Here is a 17154-nt window from a genome sequence, read left to right as displayed (position 1 = left end):
AAGTTAAAGATTTAATTCACTTATTCAGATAGCAAGATTTCAACGTGTTTACCAAAATATGGTTTGTTTTAAGAAGTACATTGTCTACCTCAGGTATGGACGTGGGGTAAGGGCGACTACTTTCGGCTGGGGCACGGTTGCGACGCACATGTACGTCGACCTACCATCGTGGAGGCGTTACGAGGTCGACGCGTTATACACGTCGCTGTTGGGGCGTTGCATTGTTTAGCTGTAACTAGTGACAATCAGGTAAGTAGTACAGCTTTTAAAACTTTTATTATCTTACAGTTCTTGCATAGCTAGGTGGAAGCGAAATATATTTATAGGTAAATAAAAATGCGATGGCAAAGAATAAATAAATACAATTGTATGGAATTGCACTTTTGTTTAGGCAGTATAGGTTTGATTATAGTGGCAGATAGAACGTAAAATTACTCCCATTATATATCCTGTTTTGCTGCTCTTGTTGCTCTTAGTGTCCAATCCGTTTCTTTAATACACTACGTGTACAGTGTACACAATACGTGTAACAGAATAACGAAAAAATACTGTAGGATGCTTAAGTATATTATTATATAAGGAATCCATCTGTAAAAATATTAAATCAAAAGAAGCAAATTTATTTTTCCATACAAATGAATTCAAAACATTCTTAGTGTTTACTTACGACAACCCTATTAAGGACAAAAAACCTAAAAAATCTAAAAAATGATTTAAAAATATTTCTAGTTTATACAACCTAACGGTCATTATTATATTTCTATTTTAAAAATATGCAATGTGCATTCTATCAGTGGTTAATGCACTACAAACAGACATACGTAATTGTTCAAAAACGCCTAATTTTTCAAAACTAACTTATTTCGGTTTTCATTTACACCTTCTATAAAGTAGCAGATTAATATTCTCTCTTTGATCTTTTTTGATCCATAGATGTCGCCATGTGACTTAGAATATTAGTACTCTACTTTGCTTATTTGATTTCGTCAATAAGGTATGGGCATGGGGAGACAACGATCACGGCCAGCAAGGCAACGGAACCACTTGTGTCAACCGCCGGCCGGCAGTGGTTGCCGGTGTTGAGGGAGTCCAACGAGCCGCCGCGGGGTCTTCACATTCAGCAGCCTGGGCGCTGAGGCCGACTGCCTTACAACCAGACATTCAGACTCCACACGTCGCTCCGTTGCCATTCCCCACTTTGAAGGATCCGCTGGGAGCGCAAAGCCTTGGTAAATTTTACTTGTAACTTTACATTCATAAAATCTTTACTTGTTTGTAACATTTCCATAAGCTCTATCTACTTTCACAAAGCAAAACCCTTGTCTTGTTTCTTGTTACTTATTTATAAGAAGATATGCTGAAAATTTTCGAGTATTTACGCCGGAATACCTCAACTGTCAATAGAAAATCGCAATCAATTGAATAGTCGATTATTACGTAAAAAGCGGTGATAGCCAAGTGGGTAGTCTTCGGCTTTCGTTTCGTGAAGACTGAGTTCGAGCCCCGACACGCACCACTGTCTTTTCGGAGCTATGTGCGTTTTTAATTAAGGCAATTTAAATAAAACTTGCTTTAAACGGTGAAGGAAAACATCGTGAGGAAACCTGCATGCCTGGGAGTTCTCAACGGCGTGTGAAGTCTTCCTATCCACACGTGGCCAGCGTGGTAGATCGAGTGTAAGCGGCGCAATGTGGTATCCATTAAATATATTGCAAACGTTTCATGCAGCAGAAAAATTATTACTTCACTATCATAAAAAATCTAGTTAAAACAATATAATACAAGTCTTTTATACCTAGAGATAAGCCAGTGGTCGCCGTTAGACTGCGAGAAGACGGAGAAATCTACAATCCTACGTTTCTTGTAGGTCTCTACTTGGATGAAATCTCAGTAGATGAACCACAAGGCCCGCGCCCCTCATTAGCTGCTGCAGCACTGTCCCTCGAGCCTCCAGTAGCTGTACAACATGCGCTTTCACTGATTCTTCTCGCATTACATATTACTCAGGTATATCTACACAACCATTGTGACACGAATTTTAAAAAAAAGATACGGAATTATATGTCGGATAATTAGTATGGAGTTACCAGATTATGCTATTGTTTCGATTATTTTGTGTCCTTAATACAACAGCTTAAAGCTAAATTTGATTTAATGTGTTTACATAAAAATTTACAATAAGGCCGGTGGAATATACTCTTGAAGCTTCCCTTGCCCACTTTTTATCATACCTTAAAATGTTATATCGTGCACTTTAAACTTTTATAACGGAACTATGCTTCCACCCAAAGCTTAAACCTTTTGAAGGTGGTTGGGTTTGCCTCCCAATAAGTTGGTGTTACAATTAAGCGGTGGTACTGGCAGGTAAAAATTGATGCAAAAATCTGTTAAGGCATAGTATAAATATACTTATAGCATATCCTTCGTAAAACACAATCTTATTATAATAAAATGAAGCATTTGATTACAACACTCGATAATTGTTTCAAGGCTCGCAGTCTTCTGGTAGAAGCCCTACGAGCACATGAGGCATCTTCGACAGCCGCTCCAGTGGTGGTTGGAATGGATTCTGAGGACGATGACGCCGAAGCTGATGCACGCACCGGTGGGGGTGAAGCACCAGCTGACAGAGCGACCTTACCGGTAAAAAAAAAAAAACTATTTAAAAAGTGATTTACCACAACGGAAAAATCGACAGTTAAATTCTGACTTCTGAACTCTGATTATTACTAACATCATAAATGTTAGTGAGTTTATTGATTTGTTCCTCTCCCAGACACTGAGATACCAAACAATTGTCCTGGCGTTTTTTATAGAGATATTTAAAGTGCCCGAGGCTCATAAAAGCAACTAGTTAAGCTGGGTTAACAAATATTGTATAATAAAAATGTTTCTTTCATATTGGCCATTTTTGCAGGGTCATTGGAAAAGTCAAGTCTGTCTTTTGGGAGTGACTTTTTGTGTTCTGTTTTCTGTAATCTCTTATCTATAATTAATCTTAAAAAAGTATGAGTCTATAACTCATACTTTTTTATGTATTTCTGTAACTTCTAGCTCATCGGCCACCAGATGTAATAAAAAGTATACATTTTATTATTACTTTTTACTTGATTCGTTTATTTTAAGATTACTATTTTACTACTTATTATTGCGTGGAAAATTTTGAATTACTTTTGCAATTTTTATTTCTGATGATTGATTTCAAATAAAATGGTTTCGACATAAACTACTGACAGGAATATTGAATCTACTCCACCCGACTTCAATAAATAACTTGATCGCTATAAAATATTTTTAAACACCCATAATTGTATTATTTTCTCAATAAATTAATTTTACTTTTTTATCAATTTATTTTGCTTTTCGTATACAAAATTTAGTAAGCTAAGTACGTAATTAGCCGTTTTTTCTTTCGTGCCAAAGTATTTATTCGTATCATAAAACAGCACTCATAAAATGTTAAAATGACCCTGATTATGTTACGTAAATAGATATTATGTATACAGAGCGGAGCAAGCAGCCCACTAAGCGGTTCGATATCATCCCGTCACTCAGCAGTGATGTCTTCAAGTGCAGTGTCAGTTGCGGCCGCAACTATGACTGTGCAACAGGCGGAGGCTCCTAAGGTGAAGGTGGCTTAAAAACTGTTTTTTTTTATGGGAAATGCACAGCGTGGTTCACTGACATTTGCACCAAGGGTTATCATCTTTTGCATGGCCTTCAGATTGATTAGTTCTCGTCATAAAAGTATAACTTTTCAATGTACATTGATGTTTGGTTACTGTTAAAAGTTTTAATAGAAATGCTTTTGAACATAATTTTGGGAGAAACGCCACATACCACTACTGCGTTCAGTTTTGAATGCGTCATAGCGCTGCCTACTCTAAAAAAGATTATAAATAGGAAACTATTGATTTTTCAAATTTGTATCATCTGCTTCTTTGAGCAATTTAGTTGAATACTCTGAAGATCAAACACGCCAAACGTTCCAAACAAGTCCTTTCACTTGGTAAGTTTAATAATTAAACAGAAAGCAATTAAGTATTGCCTGCACGAAGTTACGCTTTGGGGTTTAGATTTGACAGAAGACAGTGCACTTTCAGTTGGCGCTAGATGACTTTACATCTCAATTGGGCGAATCGGATGCAAGAGCGTTAGTGGATCTGTTGAAGTTAGCTGCTGCGGGACGCGTGCCCGACGCCAGTAATGCCGTCAAAGTCATTACTGATGTACTTATGGGTGAGTTATATCATAATTAAATATGGAACTTAGAATAAAATATACAAGGTTCAAATTTCTTAAAAGATTTCTGTTAAAGCCAATTAAACTTGGCACTAACAGTGTTAAATAATAGAGGTCAGTGGCTGCGAATGATGATGACGTACATTCTTACAGCATTATGCTCAAGCAAGCCCGCAGTAGCGGACATGGTGGTGGAGGTGTGCGTCTGTGAACTGGAAGAAGCGGCGGCTGGTGGTACAAGGGTACCGCCACATCCTGTCACAGTCGACAGTCCGCATCCGTATGCAGACGACACCGATATATCCGGTAAGTGCTGTAAATATACAGAAAATATTTAATAAATGATTATTTCGTTAAGTAAGATCGTTAAGTACTGCCTCCTGCCATCCGGCCAAACATAAAAATGATGTTCTGAATCTTAAATCACTAATAAACTAGGAGAAAACGTTATTGTTACTAAGCAAATTGTTTATTTTTGCAGGCGAAATTTAAAACGTTTGGTACCTGCGACCAAAATTGGCTAATTGTTTCGTCTTGTGATTGGTAGTAAATTTTCCCCATATCTTATAGTACTTGTAATTTACTAGATAGAAGCAGGCGCTACTTTGCGGAATTCCGTGATGAACAATGAACACTAAGATTAATTTACCAATCTCCGCGAAAAGCAGGAGAATCTGTACAGTGTTATTGTAACTTCTTTCATCTTTATACTTCACATCAAACAGCTACTGCAATGCATTCCTATTCTTTGTTGACAATGAACAATTGTCAAGCACTTTTAAATTGTGTAACGAGACTTATTTTAACATTAAAATGATTTCTAAATATTGGTTGGTGGTGGTTCAAACTTATAGGCGTAGTGAAAATTGCTGGCGCATCATCCCTACGAGTCTCGTTTGAACAAGGGTGCTCTACCGAAAGAAGGAATGATCCGCTGACAATATCAGACAGTGCTGGAAGAGTCCTTGCTGCTAGATCTGGCAGGGAACCCGCGGACTGGGCTCAGGAAATTATTGTAAATGGTAAGTAAGAGAAGAACTACCTTTTTAGCTTAGTTAAGGTAATTTCCTTTTCATAATAACAATGTCCTCATTTAAAGGTGATGAACTACGTTGGCGATTTACGAGTGACGGATCTGTAAACGGTTGGGGCTGGCGTTTCACAGCACATCCTATTTTGCCTTCTCACTCCAGCATGGTAAGAGTTTATTTAAATTTCGCAGTTTCGCTTGCGAGTGAACCTTTGCGTGTGTGTAAAATTCAACTGATAGATAATATAACCTATGAGATCCAACAGTGATTTTACAGAATCCCGTAGAAATCCATTGTTTAACCCAAAATATAACATCAAATTTGGTCAAGATCAATAAAATGAAATTGATTACAAGACAAAAGATAAAGTCTTTTGTTGCTTTACCATTGTTCTCCACACTAGGTGGCCTATATTGTGACTATTGGTTGCCTGAGAAATCCAAAAGGCTAGAAAGTTATAAAAAAAATTTATAAGTAATAAGTATTACTCTGCGAGTATGCAATTAAATCCGCTGCGAGTTCTTTTGGTTATATATTATTTTAACACAGATCATGTGCTTAAATAATAAATAACTAAAAGAACATACGTTCACATTTATCATATTGCTATGTGGTGACGGTAGATCTGAATACAGTTGACACCATCACTCATCTTCCCTCGGGTGGTGTACAATGCGACTAAGGGAATATAACGACTAAGGGACAGCAGCTTGCTCTGTGCTACTACTACTACAACTTTCTGCGAACACCAACCCGTCTGCCCAGCGTAGTGATTTCGAGCAAACCCTCCCGTTGGGTGAGGTCTTTAGTCCAATCTTAAAGGCTATTGACGATGGATATGAGCTTTTGAATGACGCTAATCCATCCATAATGCATCTCTTTTCCAACCTATAGTAAGAGGTTCATAGGACTTTTAAATACATTTTCAATCATTGTATAAAACACATTATTTTAATTGATCTTTTTTCTAGGAAAGTGGCACGGATCGCTATATACTATCATGTCCATCCGTGGAATTGGCTTGGCGGTTATTAGACGGACCATTGCTTTCGGCTATATCGAATGATCATCAGTTAGCGCCGCGACTGGCGCAGGCATTAGCTATTTGTGCCCAAATGCCTACATTGTGTAAGTATACAAACATTTCTAATAGTAAAAGCGTAACAAAAATCCTATACAAGCTAGAGAAATAATGTTATTGACTATAAAATGGTACTTGTAAAACTAACGTGCCTTTGGAGACTCAGTACCCTTAACTGTTTAATTTAATGCGTCCTTATTTCATTGAACAATAAACGTAATTTATATCTTAATTATAAATTATGAAAAGCGGATATACTTTGCGGGTAAATTTGGCTTTCATTTGAAAAGTAATAATACAATGCAAATGACTTTAGTCTAGATCCTATATCAACAGAGTTGAACAATGAATCAACATATAAACACACGACCGGCCTACTATAGCGCACTAGTCTCTTTCCTCAATGAGAAGCGTTTTGGCTGTAGTCAATAACGCTGGCCCATTGGGGATTGGTGGACTTCACACGCTTAGAACATTATGGAAAACTGTCAGACATGCAGTTTTCCTCAAGATGTTTTCCTTCGCCGTTAAAAGCAAGAAGCAAGTGATATTTTGATTGCTTAGAACGCAGATAACTTAGAAAAGTTAGAGGTGCGTGCTGGGCTTTGGAATCAGCACCTCGGAAGTCAATCCGAAGTCCTAACCATTCCGCTTCTAACAAGCTTCTAACAATGAATGACTAAAACTATTTTTTATTATGTTTTAATTAAATAAATCGTCGCGGTTCATCGTTTGTATCGATTTTGTTTCCAATTGGTTTACGTATACAGTGTAAATCACTGTCATTATATCAATACCGGTATTCGAAAGAGATGGTAAACTATCGGTAGTAGACCTAGCTGTATCAACTTGAATGGATTAAGGACTGAAGTACGAACTTGTTTGTAGCGTGGCGTGGCCGTGTGTGGTGCGTGCGTCGTTTACGAGGTGTTGTATGCGCGGGAGGTATAGGAAGGAACGCAGGGGAGGGTGTTGCACCGCCTACCGCTTTGCAAGCGTTGCCGCAATTAGTTCACACGCAGTACGAGCATGAAGAACCTGCACTGCGTACTGGCACACATCTGTTACATACGCATTATCTTAAGGTGAGTTCGTTAAATACTGGAATTAATACGTTAGGCATTAAAATATTTCTATCAGCCAATACTTTCTCGTCGTGCGTTACCAAACGTATGGTTAGGAAGCGCAAGGACGCGCAAGCGCAAGCGCAATCTTCAAAGCTAACTCCTTAGCATCTACGGATGAGCCGCACTTCTTCACGTTTGTATGTGCGGTGCTGTAGTTACGCAGCATTTTAGTGCGGTTCACAAACTATGACTTCATATCAGCACGTCTATAAGTTCTTTTTTTAACTTGCCCGTCTGAAAAACTAGTGTTCTTGGGGAATATATTCATTAGATCACTTATCGAATAATTGTTCTATATTTCGTAGAAGTGAATCGTATTTATACTTGGTAGCTTTCCTTTTTTTGTAGCTGTATTAATCGTGGCTCATTGTGCGCAGCATTCAGCTATTGATTTTACTGAAAACATTGTTCCCAATGACAGGAGTTGGCCTGGCTCGCTTGCGGTCTACGCATTGACAATCGCGTGTGTTCCGGCCCCGATGCGACCCGTTGGGCGTGGTTTAAACGATACTGCTTGTGCATGCGAACTGCGGATGCGCTAATACGTCGAGTGCCCATGCCGGTGCCTTTCCTAGCAGATGTGCGTAAGAGGCTTGCGGATTTAGGAGTGTACAATGTTGAAGAGAGCAGCTCAGATGCGCAGAATCCATGGGAAGATAACAAGGCCATAACAAGACAACATGACGAACAACTGCTGCATTGGGTGAACAAGTGAGTCTTCTGGTTTTAAATTAATTCTGTTGTACGATAGGACCGCTATTAATTATAATAGAAAGTAAATATCCCAAATCTGGTAAATAATTGCTTACTTTCTCGTGTTTTTATTAATATATTAGTATATCAATTTTACACTTAATTGTTGATTTTGCATTGACAATTCTATCTTCTTGAGTATTGTAGAACAAAAATATATCTCGAAAACAAAATTCGCCGCTAGTTCAGTAAGTTATCATTTACTGAGTGCCTAGTAATATATTTACTAGCTACGTTTACTTAGTCGATCAAGTGAAAGTTAGCCGTAAAAGGTATGGAATCGAAAGAGCGCCATCTAGTGACATTTTTTTTCAGTATTGTAACGTTCTTACGATTCCTTATAAATCTAAGTTAATTCTGATATTTTTTGAGACTATTTAAACATTTGGAATCAATACTAGGCTTTACTCACGTCTGATTTTTATCGTCTGATCTATCTATCCAGTTACGGATGATGGTCTTTTAACGTTCGTTCGGTCTGTATATATTATGTATATATTTTTAACTTTAGACGACCAGAAGATTGGTCAGGCTGGTGGAATGGTAGTTCCCGTGGATGTGCAGTGTACGGTTGGGGGCACAACCATCGCGGACAACTTGGAGGGGTTGAGGGGGCCAAAGTTCGAACGCCCACACCTTGCCATGCATTAGCTACACTCAATCCGGTGCAATTAGTTGGTGGAGAGCAAACTTTATTCGCAGTAACGCCTGACGGAAAGGTATACGCTACTGGTGAGTGATATCAAACAAAGCTTGTGAACTGAGTTATTTAAAATTGAATCCTATCTTATTATCCACAAAATTTTAATTTAACTGTCTAAAAATAATCCTGTTTTTTTTAATTATTAACCTGTTTTACTTTTGTGTAAAATCAAACTTGGCACCATTTAAGACATCAATCGGTAATATTTTCTAGGTTATGGAGCAGGCGGCCGTTTAGGCATAGGGGGTATCGATTCTGTTTCTCAACCTACGTTGTTAGCTTCTATTCAACATGTCTTCATCTCCAAGGTAAAATGTCGTTATATTGTTCTATTATTTTTAATTTTTCAATGTTTCAGTATTTGCAATAGTTTATATTTGGTCTAATTTATTACAGGTGGCCTGCAATTCAGGTGGTAAACATTGCTTAGCATTGTCTGTTGATGGAGAAGTTTACAGTTGGGGCGAAGGAGAAGACGGAAAACTTGGCCATGGGAATAGAGTGTAAGAAGATTTAGATTTAAGTACTTCTAAATAAATTATTTTCTACTTGGCATTGTAAGGAAACATAAACATTATACCCCGAGCATATCTGATGAATGTAGTGTTGGTCCTTGAATGGACTAATTAGCGTTAAGTTTCAGTTGTTTGATAAAAATTTTTGGTATTATTTGATGCCTGCGACTATAAGGTCGATGATAAAAATTAGTTACACTCTCATTATTTTTAGTGATGATTTATAGAATCTACGAATATACTCTAGTAAAGAAAAATTAGAAAAAATTATGGTTCTTTGTTATTCTTCACCAGGAGCTACGATCGTCCAAAATTAATAACAGCACTATCTGGACTGGAAGTGGTAGCGATAGCGTGTGGTGGAGCGCATTCTGCTTGTTTAACTGCGAGAGGACGAATATACACTTGGGGTAAAGGGAGGTACGGTCGGCTTGGACACGGGGATTCGGAAGACCAACTTGTGCCAAAATTGGTAATACTAATCACTTTCTTAATGTTTATTTGCAACACAGTACAGTTAAATGCACCACCTACCTCTTTTCTTGAGCTGTTTTTAACGCCTTTGGTTGCCTGGAAGAGATCGCTATGTAGCGATAAGGCCGCCAAATTGTATACCTTTTGTTAAATTTTTACTTTTAATTTGTTATGTTTGTGTGGTGTACAATATAAGTGTATTCATTCATTCATTCATTATTCATCTTTATATTCTTAAAATTTTTAAATATCGTTATGGTTTATTTCAGATGAGATAATATTCTATTTGAAATGATTACTGAATTAAGTTGTTTATTCATTCTTAGTCTTTATTATTACTATTGTCGTACCATAAATGTTTTTATAATTCCTTCAGCACTTTTGGGGATTTAGTTATATTTAATTTTGGATTGCATGTGTCCTTTTAGGTAGAAGCGTTGTCATCATACCGAGTAATTGACGTGGCCTGCGGTTCTGGCGACGCACAAACCTTATGCATTACTGACGATGACAATGTTTGGTCATGGGGAGACGGAGACTATGGAAAGCTTGGTAATGTATTCTTGCAATCGATGTTCAAAAACACTTGCATGTGTCCAAAAAGTTAAAAAACTACTAAAAATTATTATTATTTTTTAGCTTACTAGTGATGCACAAATTCTTAATATTGATCTTTAAAATCGATTCTATTACTAGATACCGAAAGGTTGATTTTAATTATGTTTTTGTTTTTTCATCAATAGGACGTGGTGGTTCAGAAGGCTGTAAGTTACCAATGAGAATCGATTGCTTGAAGGGATTACGGGTGATAAAAGTTGAATGTGGATCTCAGTTCTCTGTGGCCTTATGTCAGTGTGGCAGCGTGTATACATGGTAAGTTTATTTGTATTACCAGCAACTTTTATGCCTTTTGCCCGTGTTCTCCGTCCGCGTTTTTTACAAATCTCATGGGAATCGTTGGTTTTCCTGGTATAAAAAGTAACCTATATTACTCTAAAAATCAATTTGATTGGTTGCTTAGTTAGGACGTGAAAGAAGGACAAAAAAACACACTTTCGCATTTATAATATTAGTAAGGATTAATAAAATAATTTTGTATATAATACTATGAGCGATTGAATTTTCTCGAACATACCTTTGGGACAGTTTATCATGTTGTATTTATAATAAGTTGTGAGTAAGAAATTAAAATGTCACAGAAATCCCTAAAATATGTTATCAATCCTAGATAACTTTAATTCTAGCTATAGAGTTACTGGCAAATTAATTCAATTTGTGAAAGTTACAACATATTGTATGTTATTATTTTAATATATAGGGGTAAAGGAGATTATCATAGATTGGGGCACGGAAGTTACGAACATGTACGGCGACCGATGCGGGTAACTGGTATGCAAGGGAAGATGATTGTTTCCATTGCTACAGGTATACTATTTAAAATTATTTAATGTTATTATGACCTACCAAAGTTTCTCACTATTTGGGCTTACAGAACATTTATTAATGTTAAAGTTATAGTCACTAGAATCAGATAAACTTGACGTTATAAAAATTGTATGCCTTATGCATAATAGGACTTGAGAGTTGTCAAAATATTAATTTGAATTTATATGATGCTGTGCTTTGACTATGATGAGCACTAGTCAGGCGTCTTGATACCGCTTATAAATAATCTTTGTACGCAGTGCTTTCACAAATGCTTAAAGTGGTATTGTGTGCTAATGCTTAAAGTGGATTCCAATGGTTTAACAATGTTAATATATTTTGTCAACCTCCTAGGCGTTCTAGTTACAATATGCATTAGTTATAGGTAACTTTTGAGTGCTTATATTTGTTGTCTGAGAAGTTTGCATTACTGGACACAGATATGAGATTTTAAAAATTATGGGTTTTAGGTAGTCTTCATTGTGTCGCCTGTACCGACACAGGTGAGGTATATACATGGGGTGATAACGACGAAGGTCAACTGGGAGATGGGACTACTTTGGCCGCACAGAGGCCAAGGCTGCTCCTGGCATTACAGGTGATATTGAAAGTAAAGATCATTATTAGTTGTTGCATGCTTTCAATTTAGAATAAGAATTAAAAACATATTATATAAGGTTATGGCCTTAATTCATCTTTGCATAAATTCTATTCTTAAAATTTGAACTTGTCTCCTATACATTTTTTTTTTGTTGTCTGTCAAATATAGTAACTTGTGGATATTTTACGGTGAGCATCTTAAAGCGTCTGCAAGAAGATGTTTGGACAAACTTTTAATTTAAAACATGAGTTGACTCGATTTTGTTGTGAACAGCTTACTCCAAACACTGCTTAGTCTTGCCCTTATTTTATGATTATTATACTGTTGACTTTATATATTCATAAAAGGATCCTGATTCTGTATGGGATTGAAATCTTATGTACTACACAAAACTTACGTACTAACTTACTTACGTAACTGCGCACGAAATGCACTTTGACAACTCTAACATAAAAGGTCTGTTAATTTTTACATCAAAATATGTGTATAATAAACCTTACGATTTAATGGAATAGGAATCCCAAATTACAAGTTAAACTAAAAAATATATAAAACATGGCATTATCATGATCATCATCATATCAACTAATGGACATAGATCTTTTGTAAAGAATTCCAAATTCTATAGTCTCGAGGTGTTTTTTACAGCCCTTTTAACTTCCGTTGGTTTTCTAAGCTTCGTGCCCCGCCTATTGCCATTTTAAGTTTTGCGACTTGTTATGTCAGTTACTACAGATCCTCATTAATCCCGTAAAACCATTCCTTAAAAATAGCTCTTTACATTGCTCACTGGGTGACTTTGAGCCTTTTTGTGAGATCCATAGATAGGTACCACGTTTCGTCATGTGCCAACACTATTTTTGTGTGTCTAGGGAAAACGTGTTACACGCGTTGCGTGCGGTAGCGCACATACAGTGGCACTGTGCGTAGAGGCACCTCGCGCGCCGCGGCCGCCGCCTTCGCCGCCGCTGGAATGCCACTTGCTTCGAGATATGTCACCGCAACTTATTTGTAACAGACTGGTAAGAAAACTTGGCACTACTGAATTAAATAAGAACTTGGATTCAGAGACTACGAAGTTAGTCAGAGAATAATCAAAAGAAAACCATTTTGCAACTTGTGTATTATAATCGTTAATTAGGCGAGGACTTACGAAACGATTTTGTTCCAACCCGACCACATTTAGCTAGCTATCGATCCACAACCAATTCTGGAGAACATCACATCCTAGATAAGGTTGTGGTTGTGAACCGTGCAGAAAACTTCGAACACACTCGAATACAGATGCATCGTTTGAGAATGGCTATCGCCTACCAGAGAGACGGTCGACACAAACGCACAACAATTCATTAGAAACCTGAGTCTATTTTACACATGGCACAGATACGTTAAGATTATTGGAATATAAACAAATAAAAAATACTCCCTTATCTTAATTTTATTACAGGTACTACTGCATCAGTTTTCTGAACTAGTATGCCCTAACCTACCGCTGCTGGTATTAGACGAACCGCTGGATCAACTCAGGAGTTTGCTGTTCTATAGTGTAAAAGATGCTGCCTTTAGAAAGGTAATTTTTTTCATCCAATTATTTTTTCTCGTGAATTTGTATAGGATGTTATAGTGATATTTTGTTGCAATGGAATTCTAATTTGCATCTTGGAAGTAAAACCTGAAATTCATAAATCATAACGGCCTAGCTGGTAGGTCTGGTTTGTCATTATCAAAAAACGCCGAAGAATTTTAGCTAATATCAAATACCAACATAAAATTTCTTTCATCTCGAAACATACAAGGAAACAGATTTATTGATTTAATTTTACGTATGCTTATCATTTATTAATAGTCATATATTTCAAATGCATATACATTTAAAAAAAAATTATATATTATTTTTATAGGCAATTATGGCAACAATGGTACGGGAACGTCAGCACGGCCCTATAGTAGAACTGTCCCGAGTAGCGGCACGCAGAGCCCGTAGAGGCGGCAGTGGTTTGGCCGGACCAGCCGGCATGCGTTCAGTGTTCGGTCAAATGGTGGCTCGACTACCCGTACTTACGCAAGATGCTTTGGCGCTACCACATCGAGTTTGGAAGGTTAAATTTGTGGGTAAGTTTTGAGCTCTCCCAGATGTAATGTTTACATGATTTGATCCAGCAAAGGGTTTAATTGTTACTGGCCACCTAGCCCAGAAGTTTCCTCAATCACAATTTCAATTAAAACCAGCATGAAAGTAAAATAAATGAATTTCTTCAAATTGTTTACTACATTACTCACTCTGGGTTCTAAGGATTCAGGATTTCAGTAATTTACTATACTTATGGGCATTTAATGTATCAAGATAATTCTGAGTGTTGGTTTTGCAAGATCGGTGTATAAAAAGTTATTCAAACCCTAATCCATCTATACTAACATTGTAAATGGTAGATTTTGATGGATATCTGTTAATTATTAACACCAGAACGGTTGAACAGACCTGCGTGCAATTAAGCAGAGGCAGATTATTTTATAGTCTCTAATTGCATTTAGGTTAGTTTTTTTTTATGTTTTTGTATTTCACAAATCAACAGATCGACACGTTTTTTTAAATAGATAAGGGGTCAGAGCTTATAATAGGCATTCACATCAAAATTGCGATCCATGCGAACGACAATTAGTATATTAATTGGTTTTTCGTGTCTTTGAAGGCGAAAGTGTTGACGACTGCGGTGGTGGATACAGTGAAAGTATTGCGGAAATGTGTGAGGAGCTGCAAAATGGATCTCTACCGCTGTTGATGGCCACACCCAATGGGCGTGGAGACGCGGGTGCCTCGAGAGATGCTTTTCTTCTCAACCCAACTGCTAATACTCCTTTGCACCTTAACTGTTTTAGATTCCTTGGTAAGTGAAGGTTACGACCTTAACAGAGTAATTTTATGAGTAACGTGAGTATGTGAAAAGTTGTTATCACTTTAATTCCTTAGACTTGAATTCTTTAGATTTCTTTATTACACCACAAGTAAGTCCTTTACTGCAATCACACCTGGTAAGTGATGATGCAAGACCAAGATGGTAACGGGCTAACCTATTCGGGGTATTGCAGCTATAATAAACCCATACCTCTAATCGGTTTCTACACCATATCGTACTGGAACGCTAAATCGCTTAGCGGGACGTAGGTAGCACAATGCTTGAGATCTGTTTGGTGTGGATTCTCATGCTTTTCGCGGAGTTTAGCAAATTAAGCTTAATTTTTATAATATGCTTAACGGTACATCTTTATTGGTAGTCCGGTAACGACCGAACCTGAAGCAGAAAAAAAAATTAAGAAATTGTAAATTCCATAAATTTTCCTTACGGAGAACTCTGAGAAGACGAAAACTCTGGGAGAGGTGTTGAATTATGTGGAATTTACGAAATAAAGTACCTATTGACAATAATAATAATAATAATAATAATAAATTTATTTATTCATAGTGGTGAAAACATTACAAATACCAATTTAACATAATTTATCTAAGATACAGTTTTCTTTTTCAAATGATGCAAAATATAATAAATTAATTTAAAATGGTTGAACCAAAAACTAAGCTAAAATCTTGCGATTTTGTGGTATAGCTTTTGGATCTCTTCCTGATAGAAGGTATCCGTTATTGCACATAATAATTTATAACTAAGTGTTACAATTTCAAATAATATAATTGATGAAAATTGCAAACTATTATATTTATTGAATCAATTAAATTTTTTTATTTTTTTTTTTTATTTGAGTTAAGAAAATTGAGATATAATATATAGATTATTTAAGAAGTGTGGCAATAATTTATGTAGCTTAAAAAACAGTACAGTAATAGGCTAAAGGATCTAATGAAGAACTTCTTATTGTCAGGTGTATTAATGGGCATCGCAATCAGAACCGGTTCGCCTCTCTCGCTATCTTTAGCTGAAGGCGTATGGCGACAGTTGGCCGGGCAACAACTTCGGCCGCAAGACCTGGCGGAAGTGGATAAGGACTTTTTACCGGCCCTATTGTGCATACGCGACATGACGCCTAGTAATAAGGTAATTATAAAAATGAGATCACAAGAAATATCATAATTTTCAGGGATAATATCCGGAATGTTTGTAAATCCTACCCGTTACATTGCGAACGTAGGCTGTATTTGTATCTTGTTTTTGTCGTGTTTGAAAACTTTATGGCTACCCCTCCCTTGGGCAGTGGAAGTGGAGAGGACAATATGTGGGAATCTTGGGGGCTGGAAGAGATCTGTTATAGCTTTTCTTTGTTTACTCCATAAATTTATGTTTGTAAATATTATTTCTTGGTACATAAATAAGAAGTAAATAAATATACCGGAACTGAGTATCACTAGGGGGCTTTACTAGACGACCGGAAACCGTGTGTATATTTCATGAGTACATACTTCAACACCGGTAACTTATAAATATTATTGTATGTTTTACTAGGACTACTATGATACTCCGATACTCCGATCCCAAGATAAAGCCTATTTATCTGCCGTAAACATAACGAACCGATTTAGTAATATGTTATCATATAATATGCTCCTTAGTCGATGTTAAAAAATACTTAACTAATTTAAATACTGAGGAATTGTTATTTTATTCTTTTAGGAATTACAAAACCTTGAACTACCATTCTCAATACCGTCGGCAGCTGGACATGAAGTTCCACTCTCGACACGACACAAACGAGTAACGCCTGATAATAAAGACGAGTATGTGCAACTAGCGCTGCATTACAGGTAAGCTAATGTTTAGCTGTACTTAATCATCGAGTTGCAAAAAACACTGATCAAATCCGTCACCGACAGAACAATGCTCTTTTTAAGTAGTTGGTTTGTATAGTCGTGACTATCAATTTATGAAATATTTATTATGCTTAATTGTTTGCTGAGAAGAACAGCTTCGGAAGCAGTTTTATTAGTCCTTTGGCATCTACAGCCTTTAAGCAAAAGCAGCCCTGAAAGAGATCGCTACATATCGATAAAGCCGCTGAATTTTACCTTTTATAATTTTTTTTTGTTCTGTACAATAAAACTGTATTAATTCATTCAATAATTCTTTACAATCATCAGGGCTAATGTTCCCACATATAAATTTACATTCAGTGGATCTCCCTTCTAGCTATTCTTCTATTATCTTATTTCGTTAAAATAAATTTATATAATTTATCATAAAACAAATATCATTAAGA

At 36.6% G+C, this 17154-nt stretch overlaps 1 protein-coding gene across 5 annotated transcripts in view; it reads left to right on the top strand.

Annotated features, from left to right (window-relative positions):
* Window positions 1–17154, top strand: part of LOC120637734 (probable E3 ubiquitin-protein ligase HERC2) — a 58063-nt gene that overhangs the window by 35331 nt on the left and 5578 nt on the right. For 2 of the 5 annotated variants that reach the window (XM_039909710.1, XM_039909707.1), the window contains exons 44-69: window positions 94–249; window positions 995–1229; window positions 1868–2007; window positions 2491–2643; window positions 3507–3632; window positions 4104–4239; window positions 4396–4548; window positions 5097–5264; window positions 5342–5439; window positions 6245–6401; window positions 7243–7439; window positions 7903–8192; window positions 8746–8966; window positions 9151–9245; window positions 9334–9440; window positions 9747–9924; window positions 10355–10478; window positions 10670–10799; window positions 11245–11351; window positions 11822–11961; window positions 12825–12974; window positions 13400–13522; window positions 13854–14064; window positions 14643–14837; window positions 15826–15998; window positions 16572–16702. In XM_039909710.1, the coding sequence (XP_039765644.1) occupies window positions 94–249; window positions 995–1229; window positions 1868–2007; window positions 2491–2643; window positions 3507–3632; window positions 4104–4239; window positions 4396–4548; window positions 5097–5264; window positions 5342–5439; window positions 6245–6401; window positions 7243–7439; window positions 7903–8192; window positions 8746–8966; window positions 9151–9245; window positions 9334–9440; window positions 9747–9924; window positions 10355–10478; window positions 10670–10799; window positions 11245–11351; window positions 11822–11961; window positions 12825–12974; window positions 13400–13522; window positions 13854–14064; window positions 14643–14837; window positions 15826–15998; window positions 16572–16702 (4094 nt within the window). The remainder of the gene's footprint in view (window positions 1–93; window positions 250–994; window positions 1230–1867; window positions 2008–2490; window positions 2644–3506; window positions 3633–4103; window positions 4240–4395; window positions 4549–5096; window positions 5265–5341; window positions 5440–6244; window positions 6402–7242; window positions 7440–7902; window positions 8193–8745; window positions 8967–9150; window positions 9246–9333; window positions 9441–9746; window positions 9925–10354; window positions 10479–10669; window positions 10800–11244; window positions 11352–11821; window positions 11962–12824; window positions 12975–13399; window positions 13523–13853; window positions 14065–14642; window positions 14838–15825; window positions 15999–16571; window positions 16703–17154) is intronic. The other 3 variants (XM_039909709.1, XM_039909708.1, XM_039909711.1) reach the window with 2 other exon arrangements.

The sequence above is a fragment of the Pararge aegeria genome, chromosome 4 (assembly GCF_905163445.1).
Source record: "Pararge aegeria chromosome 4, ilParAegt1.1, whole genome shotgun sequence".
NCBI lineage: Eukaryota > Metazoa > Arthropoda > Insecta > Lepidoptera > Nymphalidae > Pararge > Pararge aegeria.
This window is presented reverse-complemented; position numbering and strand designations above follow the sequence as displayed.